We start from the raw sequence: 19,700 nt of genomic DNA, 5'->3' as shown, positions 1-19,700 counted from the left end.
GAATTTTTCGAATCGTTTTTCCACCAATAACTGTACGATGTGAACGAATACTTCAATAGCATCAATGTTCTAATTCGAAAGACTTGAAATTTGGCAAGTTACCGATAAATTGAGTTTGGTGAAGAATGAATTGAGTTGAGTTTCGAAAAATCTGAACTTCCGATCGCTAATTTTCCTTGTCTTTCTGACAGATATTGGGATTTTTAATATTCTTTTGCCCTGTACAATCCTGACTCTATTTTCCCCATTTATTACGTTGTTAGTTGTTGTTAAATTGTTGTCTGGTAACATTTCTGAAAAACTCTGGAATTAGATGTTTCAGAAAATATTTCACCCAAGTATTTTTAATCATTCCGAAGACAGGTCGTTTTTAGAATTCGAAGGAGATTTTCATATCCATTTTATGTTTGATGAGGAAAGGTTTTGCAGGGGTCACCAATTCCGCAACTTTATTGAGAAAATATTGATTCGCCTCAAGACACTGAAGCATTTTCTCAATTATTCACAATTTCTGAAAATACTCGGTGTTTATAAAGTATCGCTTAATTTCTGCTGGAATTTTAATTTTTTTCTACTTGTCCTTCGCCTAGAATAATTCTAAGAAACGGACCTTCTTAGATATTGAATAGTGAGTTCCACATCGAAACGCTTTCTTGAAAATTTGAATCACCATTTTTATCGCGGTTTTGCACTTCACAAGTCTATGAACCAATCAAACCTTCAACTTATGGATTACTTAAACCATTACCCCTTCTTTCTCTTTATATTTTCATATACTTTTTTACATTTCCATTTAAACTAGGTGATTCATTTGATTCGGTTTGCCGAAAAGACTTTCTTTTAAATGTTTAAAATGAATCGAAACCATTTGTTCTATCACATGCACCGAGTAACGTAGCCACTTGTTCCTCGTATTCGAAACATCTCAGTTTCGGCATCATGATTCAGAAAACGTAGCAGATGTCGTAGCAAATTCACAGAGTTCCAAATGTGAATTCCGAAAATTGCCCGAGGTCTTTTAGCCGCTGGCACCTTAATATCTACATCTGCTTCTGTCATTTATTCAACTAATCGTTGAAAATAGACACAGTCAAAAATTTTTGCACGCACAGTCTGGCGCGCGGTGTTCTCAAAAATTGCGCACCTAAACTGGCACGTCAGGCGAACTTGGCGTGAAAAGCGTTGCCTTTGGACGCACCAACGTGTTTGCTAATGTCGGTTTGAACGCATCGCATTACGGGTCGTTAAGTCAGCGGTCGAATACTCCAGACAACTATGTCTATGAGACAAACATTCAGCCGGTGCAAATGACACCGTAGATTCGAGTAGAGCTGTTGGAAATGTTGTATTTACATACCTTTGCAAATTACAGGCGTGAAAATTACGTTCAGGAACCAGTAAATATTAATATGAAGGGTTCGATTATAACAGGCGTCTTATTTCCTCTTGGTACAATTTTTAAACACGGCATTTGAAGAAAAAATGGTGCGATTTTTTTGGACCAGCGTAGCGAATATATTTATGCATGTCTTCACTGAGAGATATTTTTAGTTCCGGTTAGCGATGCGTCCTTAACTATTTTCATTTTTTACCACAATCGAAAAATGTTATTCTAGGTACAAAATGAAAATTGGTTTTCTAGCTGTTACCGGAAAGTCTAGTATCCGTTACTATTCTTTCTCGTTACGATCACTGTTACTATATTTTCTTGCAACTGTTGCGAAAATTCAATGCTTGTGCAACAATAAATTGACGTTGAAGCCTTATTTAACCAAAAAAGTAGAGTAAACCGAAGAAACTGATTTTGCGTTGCAATTACCAAGAAAGTATCGACGATAGCGCAAAATGGTTACGCGTACCTCGTTTTTGGTAATTCCAATAATATTGAAATAGTTTTTTTTAACGATACATGTTTTACTGAATTTTTCTATCTACCATAACAAATGAAATAATTTTCAGTGTTAAATTTTCCAGCAGAAATTTTCGCTGAGCGATTATTTATTCGAAATGACCGGAAAAATGTGAGCGGTTACAAAATGACTTGCGGAATTTCATGCCTTCGGTAATTAGCGTGATTTGAAATTCCCGAAATAGCTGCTACACGCTTGTGTAATTGCGAAGGGAGTGAGAGAGAGAGAGAGAGAGAGAGAGAGTACAAGAGGGAAAAGTAGATTTTTACATCGCCAAATTTATTTGACAATATATTGTATTTTTTCGACATTTCTTTTTGATCACTGCATGATTATATGAACCAAAATGAAGTACTTAATCAATTTCTTCGAGTGAAATAGTACATAGGTTTGTACATCGAAGCATTAAATGTATACATTTCTAACTGTTGGAGATGATAATAATCGAGGTTCAGGCACTTTTTGTTCGTTATGAAGAACGATTTGTGTTTGGTAATCGATGAAACGAAACGTCGTTGAACCCTCTCCAAATGCGAAGATGAATCTTTCTTATTTGAGGCTTTCAACAGAAACTCCCCGGCAAATGTATCAATTTGAATCGATGTGCCAGCGCAATAATTCACTATCTACCTACATACTCGCTTGCAATAGAGAAGCGCAATTCGCCGCTAAAAATACAACTTATTCAGTGGTAGATACAAAACTTGCAGAAAACAAACTCGATAAAAAACATTTATGAATATGAGAGACGAGAATGTTCAAACAAGTAACGATTTTTCCTGGAAAACTTTCATTTTTCAAACTACTTACCGTCGTAACAGCGAAAAATATTTGCCAGCGTGACTGTACAAAATTAGAATCTAAAAATATTGTCGGATTTGATTTTGTGGTTGAGTGATTCATAATTTCTTTGTTTACGAATTTACCAACGTATCTCAATCTGTTTCGTCTTCAAATTCGTATTCAAAGAATTTTTATCATCCATTCAATTTGAAGAATCTTCGGAATTTCGAACAAGCTTTTCAACTCTCAAAAATAATTCAACGTGTTTTTATCATTTCCTCTTGTTCGAAGAATCCTGTTGAAGATTGTCAAGGAAATGGTTGATCAGATGATCATTTTGAGACACCTAAATTGAGAGAATTTAAAGTCGAAGAAAACTTCGCAAAGGCTGTTGGACATCAATATAGCCGTACTAGATTTTCGTATGTCGAAACGCGGAATAAAAAACGATGTTTACTGTTAAATTCATTAAATTAAATGATTATGGCTCAGTTGCAGCTGAGTTGCATCGCTATTTCCTTCTACCAAATAACGTAGATCGATACTTGTTTACCAAGAAGTCTTTCAAGCTGTGCCAAACAATGTTTTCCAACCCCTAAATCCGTATCGATCTGAAGAAACAAACGTTCTCATAACTTTCCACAGATCAGAAAAAAAATCGCAGTGATTTGCTCTCAAGGAAAACAGAGTAACTAGTAATTTTTCCTCGAAGTTGTTCTACATTCTCATAAAAATCAGGGGAATTCTGACGGTGTATCCACGGGACAGGATTAATGGAGGAGCAATAGTCAAGGGTCGCGGTTATTTCTAGCTCGGGACAATAATTCGTATTCGTATTATTCCTTATAACTGGTACTTTTGGTTTAGAGTAGGAATGGAAAAAGAAAAAAAAAAAAAGAAAAAATATGCGAGACTCGCGTGATAGAATTATTATTGTAAACAGTTTATATCATCCCGTGTATCGCTTACGAGTATGAAGTAGAGCTTTGTTTTTCCCGTTGATCTGGACACGAAGAATCTGGCTGCATAGTTCGTTTGGCGGTTGTAAGATAACGCTTATAGAATTTGCCGGTGGACTACAAATGCGCACTAACAATAAGAGAAATTTTTAGTACCGTTTACCGCTCAGTCCTCAACTATTTTCATTTTTTTACCACAATCGAAAAATATAGTTCTAGGTAAGAATTGAAAATTAGTTTTGTAGCTGTTACCGGAAAGTCTAGCATCCGTTACTATCCTTTCTCATTACGGTCACTGTTACTATATTTTCGCGTAACTGTTGCGAAAATTTAACGCTTATGCAGCAATAAATTGACGTTAAAGCCTTATTTAATTAAAAAAGTATAGTAAACCTCACGAACTGATTTTGCGTTGCAATTACCAAAAAAGGATCGACGATAGCGCAAAATGGTTCGGCGTAGCTTGTTTTTTGTAATACCAACAATATTCATACAGTTTTTTTTAACGATACCTGTTTTGCTGAATTTTTCTAGTTACTGTAACAAATGAAATTTTTCTCTGTGCGGATTGAATTTTGGGACCGAGGTAGACGGTAAGAGGTAAGGCAGGTGAAACGTTTCCGAAATCAAGAAGCAATTTAAGGTTTACCCTCTGACCTTGGATAACTCGGAAACCAAGTAAATCGATTCGGTTATAAAGAGCTCGCACTTACTTCGTCGGCGTTCGTTTGGTAAAGCTAATGTAAACGATTGTGTAATCTTGATGGCTTGGCGTACGTGAATGCCTGCACAGGCCGTTTGCCGATTTGATGCTGATTTCCCGAGTCGGGAATTACTGTGTCTATATATACAACCGCCGCTTCACGGTCGGCCGTAATTACAACGGCTAATTGAAATCTTACGGTGGAAATTTATACACGCACTTCGAAGAGATCAGTTTCAACGAAATTTGCGTTGGGGTGGTGCTTCAATACTGGATGAGGAATAATTTGGGAAATGATGATGCGATGATTCATTTTTGAGAGAGTTTATGTTGTTGGGATCTCACTGCAGTGGTAACAAAAACTTCTTGAAGTCAAAAAGTTATGAATATAAATTTTATTGAAATGATTTTCACCTAATGTAGGAATGAAAATTCTAAATTTGCCAATTTGCGAGAAATAAAAAAAAAAAAAAACGTTTTTCAGATAATTAAGTTATTCTACTTCTTTTTATCCCAAAAAGCGTTCCTTGGTCCAATTATATTAAATATTAATTCTTCATGCCAGCGAATCGTCCAAAAATTAACTGGGATAATTTTTTAAAACTCAGTTCCCTGTTTAATTAGTGATAAAACTGTCGCATGCACAATCATCAATAACTGGAATTGTATAATTTGTGTTTATGATTTATATTTCTTTCCCATATCATTCTTTCATTTATTGCAACTCAATCAATTTTAATATCATTTTGTAAGCTTCAATATGATGTTTTTTTTTCTCTTTTTCAGATTGTATTTTGTTCTTCTAAATTGCACTTGTGATACGTATTCAATTCAATTCACAGTCATATTTCAAAGCGTGTTAGTAAAAACTTAGAACACTTAATTTCAGAGTGATTTGGTATCGGCGGTATGATATTTAAGTAATAAATGTTGCGGAATGAAATATCGACAAGTAATTCCAAGGACAACGCAGACAATTGCAGTAAAATCTGATGTTTGTCCATTAAATCGCAAGCAACGAAATTTGACGTTTTCCAAATTGAAATGCTCACCCGTTGACACGAAGATTTACAAATTTTAGCCAAAGAATTGTAAAGACGTGTTGATTTGAAAGCAAATTATCGACTTTGACTGAAATTTTATTTTCAACCTTCCCGGAGTCACGTTAAAAGTTGAGAAGTTAGCCGTCGCAACTATAAACCAACAATTGATGTTGGTTATAAATAATTTTATAACCGCCTGTTATTCTGGCTCGTTTTAATGGCCAACGTTTTAATAGATTCAAGATTACACCGTCTTTTCGTGTGCAGAAGAGAATTTTTATTTATGATGAAATTTCTTGCAAGTTTTTCCGCCAATTTTCCGTTTTCCATTTTTAGAAAGTCATCATCTGTGGATAAAAATCAATCCCCTATCTATCCTTTTCAGTCAAGAAGGTAACCTTCTTGACGAATAAAAAATGCATATTGCGAAATCGGAAACGATTCCGTTCTTTTTTCTTCAATGACAGTGGAAACTGGATACGAAAACTCATCGGATCGATGACACAAAATCGTTCGTGTGAATCTTGTAACCACATATTGTCAAGTATTGACATGTTTCCAGATTTTCATCCACCCTTTTCTCTAAACTCAACGAAATTCAGTTTCATTAAAATTCTTACCATACCACCGACAATATTGATCGCGCAAAGAATGTCAGAACGAGTTTAAGTAGTTCAGAATTTACGGAATGTTCCCGAAAGAAATAGGAAAGTCATATTCACCAAATTTCCCATTTATTCGGTCGTCGAAACGTTTCAATTATTTCCTTCTGCGTTCTGAATCATTTAAGTGATCGTAAATTTTTTCAACGATCAGGGGGGTCCAGCAATTTGAAACAAATTCCTAGTATCGGTACTTATGTGGTGTTTTTTACTTATGTGAAATGCCTGCGTATTTCAAGTATAGGTATCCGTAATTGAATTCTTTAAAACACTTGATATGTTTACAGTTGTTTGGATTAAAGTTAGCTTCTCGTCGTTTCAACGATTTCAACGACAGTTTAAAAAAACTATTCATAATTTTATTTGATTTTAAATTAATATACTGCTTTGTCAACTGGAGTTTAATTTCACCAGAAGTTTCAAAATTTTTTCATTTATTGCAGCTGATTCAACGATAATCAATAACGACAATCACCTTAGGTCTTTCCACATTCGTATATATCAAGTTGAATGGGAATTTTTAATTGATCAATTAAATGATTTCACGAAAATTTACCTCGTTAATGCAGAGCTTGACGGAATGGGATACAAATTCTAACCGTATCACGTCAATTTGAAAATACTAATGGAACGTACGTTTATCATAGGTGAGAAAAAACAACCTGATCTCGTATCATTGTTCTTCATTTCTTCATTTATACGTAATAATTCACTTTCCGTTTTATTCTGTTGATCTAGGAATCTTTTACGTGCCATGCCAGTCGGACAGCAATGAAATATGTAACATACATGACCTTGTAAACACATGCAAAATATTATTTCATCGATCTTGGAAACTTGGAAGTTTGTTTCTGATCTAAAAATTATAAACAACGCGATGAAATATATCTTCGAACAAACATAAAATTTATTATCACATCGTCGTTGTGGTTACGTCTCTGACGAAAATCGCCATGAATTGCAATATTGCTTGAAATCACAGAAACAAATTTTCACCGTTTTTTTTTTTAACACAACGCAACTGTGACATCGTATACGTATTCGAAAGTAGGACTGTACAATTCAATAGGCTAAACTAGCCAAGAGGGTTAACCTGGTTAATTAACCAATGGATTGACCCGTTAACCGGGTAGATGATTTTTAAACAAATCAATTTTCAGCTGGTTCAACGATCAACCGGTTGAACCGTTTGACCATTTTGGAAGGTCAACCAATCTTTGCCGGTTGGCTAATTACAATTAATCAAATTAAGCCAGCTAAACAATCCTGTTCTAGAGGGATTACAATGAGTTCCAATTTTAGTTTATAATTTAAGTCATGTTAGTTCAATTGAATACTTTGGAATCCTACATTCCGTAGTCATAGCTTGTAGGAAAATACTAAAAAATAAAAAAAATACTTAAAAGGCATTCGTTTGACATCCGAATTTCATTTGAAAAAAACTAAAGGTCTTGAAAACGATTTACAATTCGTTCCAAAAGCTGTAGTTCAAAATCTGCAAAAATAACTTAATTATATTGTAAAGATTTCGGTAAGAAAAGTTTCGTTCGCTTTGTGCTTTCAAAAATGATTTTGAATATTGTTGGAATTTCAAGAAAATGTAGTAAGTGTTCCATGTGATAATAATTGTCAATACTGCATTTTATTGATATTGCAAAGTCAACTTTGTTTTGCCAATTAATTTTGTACATTATGTATATTATTTTGGTCAGTCATATGAGGCATTGAACGTAACTTATTGTTGCACCAACATCAAACGATCACAACAGTTACAAGAAAATAAAATACGTGTGACCGTAATCAAAAAGAATAGTAAATGAAACTGTATTTTCTGGTTACAGTTACAAATTGATTTTCATCTTGTACCCAGAACCATATTTTTCGGTTACGGTAAAGAAAGAAAACAGTTAAGAACTGTAAAGTAAGCCACAACTGGATATTAGCTTGAATCCCGAGCATCTTCGATCAACAGATAACAAATCTTTCATTTCCGAACGAATACGCAATAGAACTTATGTCAAATATTTACATACGCTATTCCAAAAAATGTTACGGTTATTCTTATTAAAAGGGATTATTGAATGAGAAACCTGCCGTGCGGTTCTAATCGTCCTGTCAATAATGATTTATGCCCAACTTCCTCGTTCATTTTTTAAACACATCGCGAGTATTATCGATAATAGATTTATACTATCATTATGCATCCGTATTCGGATCCGGATGAAGTGGCAGTACAGTGTTTAATATAATATATTAGCTCGTTACGGCCACTGTAATTGATTCTTTTTTTTGAACAGGTAGTCATTGAATTTTCATATTAACCAACATTTTTGTTCATGTTTTGACTTTTCGCTTATTTCAGTATGAAATTGTACGGGTTTCTGTGTTCCATGCGAACCCTGTAATCGCTTTCACAAATCGAACGACTCTCTCAAAAGTAACTGAACACTGGTGGAAAGTCATCATCAAGCTCGAGCAAAAATAAACCTAATATAACAAATAGCCGCGTTGAAGATCCTTTGGATTGCAAAACGTTCGACAGTATAAGGAAGTCGGACGGAAATCGAATATAACGAACATTAGTGAAGGGATTGTGCCAATTCGGTATTTAATTATCTTTCCGACGGAATAGCCAAGGTTTCAAACTTGTTACGTACCGTACCTTCTATTACAGGATGTTTCACGTCGGACTGCCAAAGGGGCCGAGATATAGTCGCCTTAATATTCCTCTGGCACCTGCAATTGGACTCAAAATTGAGTCTCGAGTCTTCTGCGCATGCAGGGATGTCTTTATGCACGCAGCACGTTTTTGCAACCTGCAAATTATGAAAGTGCTCGTTCGACGCAAAGTACGCAAGTTATTGTTCGTTCCATCAAAAGCTTGTGTCACTTTGCACCGTGAAATAGATCGTTTCTGTCGTAACAGCGACGGAATGAATGATTGCTAAATTTCGTATATTGACGGTCTTTCCGGGATTCATTGGTGAAATTATACGCCTTTTTCAATAGATAGACGTGAAAGTCGAATTTTAAACCATACTTCAAATAATAGAACTCATGAATGTTCTGAAAATGAAAACATTTGATTGAAAACACTAAAAGTTATCACCAGGCAATTATAAGTTCCGAAGATCGGGCATTTCGAATTCCTGATAAACACTGAAATGTCCTAAGAAACTGTGAATCATTTCATAACAGTACGTGTGACAACGAAGAATACGCACGAATGATTATCACACGTCATTGTGACTGCCAGATAACAGAAAGGCCATTCGATTCCTCAATGTATGACACGTGTAACCTCATGATGTACCATGTCATTAATAATAACCGAAAAAGCGAAGGGTATTACTAATTTGATGTTACCACTCGGCCGGATGAGTGCATCGGTAATCGACAATGAATAAATGGGTCAAGTCATTAATTTCTTCGAATTTAGGATATGAAATTACGTGCTAGCGTCCGTGTACGTTGGAAGCCTCTCGGAACGATCATTACAGTAAGTTGACGTCGTGCAGTCTGAAGTTCAGGAAGGAATGCGTCTGTTTTTCTCTTATAATTGTACAACGAAACTTTTCCGTAACGCAAATTTGATACTTTTGGTGGCTAACAATTTGGTAAATTCTATTTTCCTCCACATGATGATCGCCGTGAACTTCGCTGCAGACGATGATCTATAATTAGCCAATAAGATCAAGAGGAGAGTTAAGGATCGTAAGAATAAGTTATTGCTCGTTCAGTTAGATAAATATATAAGAGAGATTTTAGCAAATCGGCAATAATTTTTCTGCGGGGTTGATTCGCAGCCCACTGTGTTCAACAAACCGCACCACGGTTTTAAAACAAATAGTCAAACTATTAACAGAGCTCTAGCTAGCTGCTCTGGATCACCTTGACTAATTTATGCCAGGCGCTCAAGCTCTGTAGTGATAATATTTACATATTTTAGAATTATACCTGCTGATCGATACCGATGGTCTCTCCATCTTCTCAGTCCAAGCCATTCGTTTCTCACCTTGTATCTTTCCAAAATTCTGACAGCACTTTCTCAACCTCCTTTGATGGTTCTCCAGCACCTTAAAAGTGAACCTGTTCATAGTGAAAAGAGTTTCATTGAAATCTCCAAAACCAAGGCTGAAATGATCGGATTACTATGGGTACCTGTGATGAGTGCGTGGCAACATTTCAGGCCTATAATATCAATAGCATTCATCAAAGAACTTTGCGATTCTGTTAATGATTTGATGATAAAGAATTGATGATACCTAGTTTAAATCTTTCATGCCCCTTAGACGAGTTCGATCAGCTCACAGTTTAAAGTCCCTTATAACCAACATCAATCAGTCTGTGTTGATGAAGCAGTTTGAGGGTCAGCGTGATTCGGTCGGAAATAACGGAAACTCAAACAGATCGTGTGAACGGTATTTCTTGATACGGTTTCTGTAGGGATAGATGGAGATGAAGACAAAGAGAGAGATAGAAAAAGAGGGTGGAGGTGCAACTTGCGGTGGGATGGTGTACGTGCAGGCATGGGTGAAGGCAGAGGTCCCTGTCCAGCAGTGTCGCTGGCACATCGATACGGGTGTGATAGGTGGGCTGAGATCCTGTTCTGACAAAACAGAATTGAAAATTTCCCCGCGGGCAAAATTAATAATAAAAATAAAACGATCATCGGTGTCGTAAGTCCGGTATGCAGAGCTTATATATAAATGTGACACCGGAGTTTTGAACGACAGTCTTATTCCACACCCTGAGGAAAGATGATCAAGGTAGGTGAAACGGAAAGCACCATACCACTACCCACAGTGCATCGAAAATACAACTTAGTGTAATATTTTGTGAAAGAAGGACCGAGGAACGTCCATGAAAGTACAAATTACGGCCGGATTCGCTCATCTATCTTTTATTTTACAGCTTATACTGTCCCTCGTTGCGATTCACGGGGCTCTGGGTATCCCGAGGGCGTCGACTCTGCGCTATGGAGTTCCCGCCAGAAATGCTTTTGAAGGAACTCGCGATTTCTTTAACACCGCGAGTCAGACACCGGTGGCTGCGCTGCCCGGCACGAGGAATCTCGCGTCGAAGAGACAGCTGCCCAACTTACGTCCTATCCCAGGATTAAACCAGAATAATGCGGTACAGGAAGAAGTCCTCGAGGTCGCCGTGGCTCCGGAGAACTCGGAGCTCCCGCAGCACGAGTACCACGACGGCTACTTTAGGCGACCCATCGCCAATTACCGGGCTAGTAATGTCCGACAGCAGCCTGAATACCGGGGCTACGACTATCAGAAGCCCGAAAGTGAAGGTTACGCCTATCAGAAGCCGGAGAGCCAGGGCTACGACTACCCAAAGCCCGAAAGTAAGGGTTACGAATATCCGAAACCGGAAAGCCAGGGCTACGACTACCCAAGACCCGATAATCAGGGTGGTGAGTCCCAGCAGCCGGAAAGTATAGGTTATGGTTACCAGAAACCGTCCACGCAGACTCCGTACTACTACTACCCACCTGTACCAGCACCGGGTGCTGGTATACGGTTCCCACCGGAAGCTGGATCGAACATTTACGAAACTGTGATCGGACCGAATTTTCCTCAACCAGAAAGCGGTCAGGACATCCTTTCTACTGGCATTGGTGCATCGCGTCTACCGACATCAAATAGTCAATCTCCTGTGATTCTTCCACCTGGGACCACGAGCAAGATCGAGGATAATCGTGGGCAGTATTCACATGGGTGAGTGATGTAACACGTACTTATCGTTAGTAGTACTGTAGATGGTGGGTGGTTCAGAGAAATCTTTGGATTCGAGCTCAGAACATCAAAGATATCATACAGAAGCCAAGTTGCCGACGGATTAAGTCGAATATGCTAATTATAAGATTTGACCTTCTTTGCACATTCTTTTCTCAAGGTTCTGTATGTTACTTCTGGTATCACATTAGTTATCCAAGAATCTGAACTACATAGCTATGTTCCTTTTATTTTGCTAAATATGGACTTTGCTCACATTGTTCACATTATTCGGAAATTCTCCGTCAAAAATTCCCCCAAAATGGTTAAAGACGTATTAAATCCATTCGGAGTTTTTGTTGTAACTCATGTTTTTCCAGGGTAGCTGTTAAAATACTGATTTGACATCGGCGAAATATATTTTTTCATTCATATCGTGAATCTTCATGATATTTAAACTCGAAACGTTGATACCTAAAAAATCGGAATATAGAAAAAATGTACTTTGCATAAGGCCAAAACTCGACTAGCAATTTAGATGGTCAAAAATGGGGCAAATATGCCAGAGTCTGGTTCCGTCCTGGAATATTTAAAAGTGAAGTTGCCAAGGCTTGAATAACAGGAACACCTATTGTCCCGTGACTCTAACGCTCATCTCCGAAAGAAAACTACGTGACGAGAGTTGGTGGACAACAGAATATTTCCTGTTGAAATTACAAATCGTTAAACGTACAATCATAAAACGATTATTTCGCGGCGTGAGTTCGTTAACGACTTATTGCTCAGACCGAGTTAATAATAACAGCATTGCTCGCGTCACCAGTTGATTATTTCTCCCAACAACTTCCCTATAATTTGTGGATCGGGTAAAAGCCTGGTTATCGATGTTTTTACATCGTTCCAAGTGTCATTAACGTCACAGTCCAAACCATTACGTCTCATGTTCACATTATACCCCTGGCCAATAACCACGAATCATTAGTTACCTCTTCCTGGGCAGTCGGAGGCAGACCCATCGGTGTTTGCTTCAACTATGAACTTGTCCTTCAAGAGTGAATTGCTGTTTCAATCGATATGGTCAGCTAGACTGTACAGCGTGCATTTAAATAGATTATTTCCATCTATACTCGATGTACGAGAATTAGGTTATTGAATCAAAAATTCCATTAGGTCCGTCAGATAGAATGACGGAAATATCTGACACGCATTTTTTCTTTTTTCGATTCAATGTTCATTAACAAAAATATAACAGTTTGAAATTTATTCGTGACGTCACAATGTGCATAGGTATAGGTATGCAACATTATGACGTCACGCAACCTCGACTGGCTATGTCTTTGTTAATCCTTAGCGGCCACACGGGGTACCTAGTTACCCCGGGCTCAGAAAAAGTGAAATTAGAGGTTTAAAACCTTTGAAATTGATTCAAGTAACGACATCTGCCGGTAGTAGAGAAGCGTGATAAAAATCATTAAAAATGTTGAAGAACTCTTCAACAAACATGAAACAATCGCTTAGAAGTCTTAAAACACCCATATGTCTTGTACAACTAGGTTTTTCAGCGTGGGGTAATAAGTTACCTCATGTGGCCGCTAAGGATATTATTAAACATTGGATTGAAAACAAAACAAAAAAAAAAAGTATCAATTAGTTTTCGTCATTCTATCTAACGGGCTCAACGAAATTTTTCGCAATTTTTCATTGAACGATCCAATTTCACTTCAAGAAAGTCCAATTTAGTCGGTACAATTTGAAAAAAAAGCTTCCTATCATCATTTGATGATATTCGCATGGAAACAAACAAATCGTCATTCTTGAGCAAAATATCAGCATTGTACAGCGTGAAAAAAGTCACAAATTTCTTCGACACTTGAGACATTTTGAATTAAATCTGAAATTTCGTGGCCGAGAATTTTGTAATCAAAGTTGTACATCGGCGTAAGAACTCGACGCTCGCCCAGACGAGTTTCATAAAACAACTGCACTGCGGATTTGTCCATTCCTTATAATTAATCTGCTAACTTCAGTATCGGAAAAGACAGAATCTTTAAAACTCACTCATGCTGATCCACTGGGTTAACGACGGTTTTTTCTTACCGACGAATGAAGCAACAAATCAGCAAGTTATGATTTTTCTCATGCCGCAGTCTTACCGATGTTCGGCAACATCGAGCTCTTGGTTCGGTATAACAGTCTTCTGCAAATTTTCCATACTCAACACATGCGTCAATACAACTCGGCTTTATCCGTGAATCCAGGTTCTCAGGTCCAGACGGCACCCAAGTCCAGGAATCGGGTCACTTGATAACAACCAACGGTGGATGGGAGTACGTAATCGCTAAAGAAGGGAGCTACAGCTACACCAGTCCCGAGGGAATCCCCATCCACATAGGCTACGTGGCGGACGATAACGGATTCCGAATTACCAGCCAACGTTTCGGTCGGTAAGACCAGCGAAGATACCGTAAGCGGTAATGAAAGTTCCACCGTTTATACAATTTTGCCAAGAAGTTCGCTCGGCCCAATGGAATAGCGGTTTTACCTTCCTCGTTAATATTAGTACTGGTATTAACACCACTTTTACTTTATTTCTTTTTTATTTTGGCACAAAATTACTTTCGATAAAAAAAAATAGCGAATATTATGATGGAAATAGACGGATTTTTGATGATCAGTGCTTACTAGCAATTAGTGTAGTTACCGCCTACATCCACATCACGATATATACATATATATATCACATGCGGTATGTATTTTTAGTATAGTTTTTACTGTGGCAATGTAACGACTAAATTCAACTGATACGATGAGGAACTGGTCAGATTCGTCGTTGGGACGTCAAGACTATTTAATTTATTTTAGTCGCACAATAAAATGTCAGCAATATTTGTACAATCTTGGTTTTGAACGACATATCATGTTTGTCGCGAAGCCCATACTCACCATACTTGACGGTTAATTTATTACTCCATAATGATTTCTCTTATCGATGACAGTTTTCAATGAGTAAGAATTTTTCTCAATAAAAATCAAGACGATGTAAATCTGGAAATAAAAATATTTTTGTGATCGTATTTACTTGGTGTACGATTACATGAATTATTTTTTTAATTCTTTTTTTTTTGTACACAAAGAAAACTAATCAAAATCAAACGGCAAGTTTCTTTCACGATATTTGAGTTTGTTCCTGTTTCATTCAATACTGCAGATATTTATTACATTGAACATTGAATGAATATATATTTTGGGAAGTTATGTTCGTGTGATACAGTCTACCCGACATATTGTTGGAAAGCGTACAACGCAGTCGTCTCCTAAGAGCTGGAAAATTCTAACACTTTACTCGTGGAACGTTTCTACAGGACAGTGAAGATTGTTGCAAAATATTGCAAATTGGAAGCCTGCTGAATTTCTAGAGTAAAAAAAAAAAAGAAGTCCCGAGTAAATGCCTAATACGTATTCACGCACGGGAACAAACCTGTTCAACTTTGAGACGATAATCTCTGAGACTGGTGCAACACAGTAGTGATACTAATCGATCGAGGTGATATTGCGCAACATTTCTACGACCCAATCCTCATCTAGGTAGGTGTAATGTATCGCGGAGGGTTTATCAACGGGTCATATAATAATGCTAGAGGGGTGTGTATGATCGTATCGCCGCGAGGACGTCTTAAATAATCACACGTCTGCACAGACGTACAAGGTAGGTGTAGAGAATGCTTCGTCAAACGGCGAGCCTTATTACAAGCAGAAATTAATATTCATACAGCATATCGCTACTATCACGCTACCTGTACACAGTAAAGATTAGGAATCGTGTTGTATATGCACGTATTCACGAACTTGCGTAGGTGGGTATACAACTGGTTGTAATATAACACGATATGGGCGAAATATGTTTCCTCGCTGAAAACTTGGCCCAGTCGTTATTTAATAGTAGACAGATTTGAAACAAATTATGCTCGAAATATGCTGATTTGAAAGTATAAATTTGGTTATTCCTCTTACCGGTACGAAAATTGTTGGGCATCTTTCGATTATTTTATTTTCTCTCTAAAAGATGTCCTAGTAACATGATCCTGAAGAATTACCGTGTTTAATGATTTCGAACAGAAGATTGTGAAGGATTTTAAATCTTAATTTGTGATTTACCTTGGTGAGAAAATTGCTAACGATGACAAGAATAAAAAAATATCACATTTGAAATCTTCGTCTGCTAAGTTTTATTTCACGAAAAATTTCATTGTGCTGAATATAAGAACGAACTTTGTTCTATATGGAATTGGTAAGTATGTCTGTGATTGAAAATAAATATTTATAATTAAATTTGTTAATTGACGTCAATACATCTAAATGAAATTACTCGTTCACTTACTGGAAATCTATGAATTTATTTGACGTCATACGAAGTCATTGAAAGTCAAGCACTGCAGCAATTTAAATTCATTGGAAGTCTGAAAGAATTTTTTGAATCCTTTGAGTCACTCTACATCTCGAAGGAAGGTGTACCTAAAGTCTATCATTGAACGTTCACTTCCTCGTCTGAAGCAGAATACCCTGCAAAATTAATTAAAAAATTAGTCTTGTCTCTTCGGACGAAAAAAGAATCTCTCCTTTTCTTTTCTTTCATTAAGAAAAAAGCTGCGCTTTATAATAGTAAAATAATACGTCCTCCACTCTTCTTTGGATATTAATTCATCTGAAGATGCGAATTATTGATATTGTGGGTTATATTCAATAGATTTGCATTGACGCTACGCGATCAACTCGCGATGCGACGAGCATTCGATAAACTGTTTCATAAATTCTTGCGAGAACCGAACTTCAATTTCGCAGTCATCGTATCATGCCGGTACAAAACAATTGAAACAGTCACAAAAATATAGCCGTGGTAGCAAGAATTTTTTTCTCGTTGTAAATACGCGGATATGAATCTTCAGTCACTTCATTAACGGAAACTCGATCGATTGGAAAAATTCACTTTACTGTACTTGTAAAATTTCTGCCCTCTCGATCTTCAACTCTTGGTTGTCTCTCGATATTAAACACGAATCAAGCGCACAATTCAATCAAGGAAGTGTGAAAATACAACGATGCAGCTCGTGTGTCTGGATTATTATCCAGTCGTCGGTGGGCTTGAAGGGGGCTTCACAAGGATTTAATAGAAATAAACCGAAAGCGGAATTATTATTTATATCCATTATCCATACGATAGCGGAGGTGTTTTTATTATTAATTACTAATTTAGTTTTGAGTAAAATTGTCCAATATCGGAGGTTCAGTATTATCCTTGGATGTCCCAGCTAGTGGAAATGGAATGAATTATCCCAAGTATGCTCGCCTGTCCCAAGTACACAGAAAACTGTGCCAAGTTTCAAGCATCCAACATTCTTACTCTAACCCATCACGTATTTCTCCTATCCCGTTAATTGTTTCAATTTACCTTAATTTTTTTTTCATCACACAAATTGTCTGACTTGTCTTGTCGTTTTATTGCCTACGCTCATTTATCTAACCCAACATTTATTCATAGCCCGTGGTATAATCCAAACGTCCTGAAAAGGATTTTGTCGCTCTCGGTTTGGTTCTTAATTATTATTACAGAAAACAATTGGCGTCCAATATCCATATTTTATTTTTTAACAAAGTGCACGTGGCTGACGTGTCACAACCTTTAACTTTTGACTTTAAACCCAGATTACGCTACGCAACAAGTATATACTTTTTATTCACTGGGCTTACAGTACGTAATTATGATTCCTCACCTTAAAGTCAATTGAAGTTTTTAAATAACATTGTTACGTCACGTCAGATTTCATAGTAAAAAGCATAAATATGAATTTGTTTTCTTTTGCTTACTACGTATACCGAATGCGAATAACTATTCGAGATATTAGTAAATTTGTTTGAGTTGCATAGTGTTGTCAATGATATCCAAATAAATTGGATGGTTATATCATTTTTCTTAAGCGAAAAAATATACGATATGTCAGGTTTTACAGACGATGTAACATTATTATGTAATATGCAGAATCATCGTCACCTATGATTGATAAGCTTTTGATTTATTGACTAACATATATTAACGTTGAACAAAATTCATTTCCGGCGACTCGTGATGAATTGAGTAAGAATGAGATTACGGCATTAAAAAAACAAAACAATGATGAGATCATTTTGAAGTATCTGACAGATTAACTTTCTACATTTAAATTTACATATTATAATATTTATCTTTTTGCGGAGTTTAAAGAGACTCTTTCATCAAAATACAACTTAATCAACTTCGGTGTCACTCCTAAAATCGTCAAACGAAATATTTATTCACAATGCGACTGGACAAGAACAATAAAATTAGCTTTCTCGATATATTTACAACAGAATTTAAGATCGTCATTGACTGGTACCAATAACCAATGTGGTCGACGAGAGATCTTAACTACAATTTACACCATTCTATACAACAAAAAAACAGATTATATCAGGTTGACTAGACAGCAATCAGCCTTGCTCACCAGCACTTCTACGATAAGAACATTAATCTTATCGTACAAGCTCTATTTACAAATGACCAATGATCATCCCTTTGCATCAACAATAAACATGTCAGCGATAGATTAGAGAATTTGAAGACTGGAGATTTCTATGACTCCGATCTAACACGGCAAAATCTTGACGATCAAAATCGTCGAAGAGTACTTGGTTTTTCAAATATTGAAGACATGTCACAAGAAATTACCAAAAACCTGCTGAAATTTAGTACACCGTGTGTGTTTAGAAGTGATAATAATATGTTGATGTTGTTTGAACTCCCCGTAAGGATAAAACGTCAATAAAAAAATGCTCCAACTTAATAGGTTAGATAAATTGTAATCACGTAAGGCCTGCGACGCAGAGCAAACTAGCACAAGGTTATAATCCAGAATTACCGAGGATCTCCACTAGAAGAAATGACGAATTATTCAGCAAATCAACCTTCTTCGATATCACGCAACCAGGGTTACAATCGAGGGGAATGATTATTTGAGTCAAGTGATATTCGTTTTATTCAATCAAATGATATAGTCTAATGCGGCGAACACAACACTTCATTGATTCAATAAAATACTTTTGTCGGACGAACTACTTGCGACAACTTGATACAGAATCGAATCAAGCCTTTGAATGAATCATGCTGAAAACATAAGTTTATCGAAGATAACACGGCGCGAGATTCTGGCGATAATATAAATTTTGTATCAAGAAAATGTGTGAACGTGATGACTTAAGACTTGATTGATCGCACCGATCGCCCCTCAATCGTTTTGTATTAAAAATACGAAATTGTTGTATCAAAAAAAAAATTGAGCTTGTTGTAATTCGTGTTTTGTTGAGTAAGGAGTTGAATGGTTGAAGCAGGTGATGAAATTTGTAGTTACAAAAATCTTGCGTATCGACTGAACATTAGAGTTATTCGTTCGTACAAGACATATTCTTCGATTCATATCATTTAATTTCAATGAGTAAGACTCGAAAACTTGTTTTCATACATATAGAAGTATAAATTGATCACGAGTCAATATTTTTTTTATTTTTTATTTGTCGTCAATATCAATTTACGATGACTCGAGGCTTGGTGCTATGCTTTTTGTCATTTGTCATAGGTCTGATGACAAATTTATCTTACGATAGAGAGAGAGAGAGGCAGACCGGAAGAGGCAGAGGGAGTAGAAAAAATGTTCCGAAAAGTCTGACCAGGTGCACGAAAAGGTGGGAAGAGAGTGGCGAGGGGGAGACATTGCACCGTGGAGTTGCAACATCATCGCGGAGTTGGCGACAAAACTTGGGCGGGAATTCACCCGAGGGTTAATTCTGCTAACCACCTCGTTTGTCGCTATTCGCGTAGGCGTGTTTCCCGTTGCCGAGTCC

The 19,700-nt window shown here is 36.8% G+C and overlaps 1 protein-coding gene across 1 annotated transcript; it reads left to right on the top strand.

Annotated features, from left to right (window-relative positions):
• The first annotated feature begins 10,762 nt into the window (after positions 1-10,762).
• Positions 10,763-14,804, top strand: LOC124292937. Its single transcript, XM_046731683.1, has 3 exons — positions 10,763-10,829; positions 10,975-11,792; positions 14,048-14,804. The coding sequence occupies exons 1-3, from the start codon at positions 10,821-10,823 to the stop codon at positions 14,235-14,237; spliced, it is 1,017 nt and encodes a 338-aa protein (XP_046587639.1). The 5' UTR covers positions 10,763-10,820; the 3' UTR covers positions 14,238-14,804.
• The last annotated feature ends 4,896 nt before the right edge of the window (positions 14,805-19,700 follow it).

Source organism: Neodiprion lecontei, chromosome 2 (genome assembly GCF_021901455.1).
Source record: "Neodiprion lecontei isolate iyNeoLeco1 chromosome 2, iyNeoLeco1.1, whole genome shotgun sequence".
NCBI classification, from domain to species: Eukaryota; Metazoa; Arthropoda; class Insecta; order Hymenoptera; family Diprionidae; genus Neodiprion; species Neodiprion lecontei.
Note: the sequence above shows the minus strand (reverse complement) of the source record. Positions and strands in the feature narration are given on the sequence as shown.

What these genes read in the sequence shown, in the direction of transcription:
- LOC124292937 (XM_046731683.1), top strand. An exon ending in CGTGGGCAGTATTCACATGG is followed by an intron (nt 11,793 to 14,047) that starts GTGAGTGATGTA and finishes CCGTGAATCCAG; the next exon opens with GTTCTCAGGTCCAGACGGCA.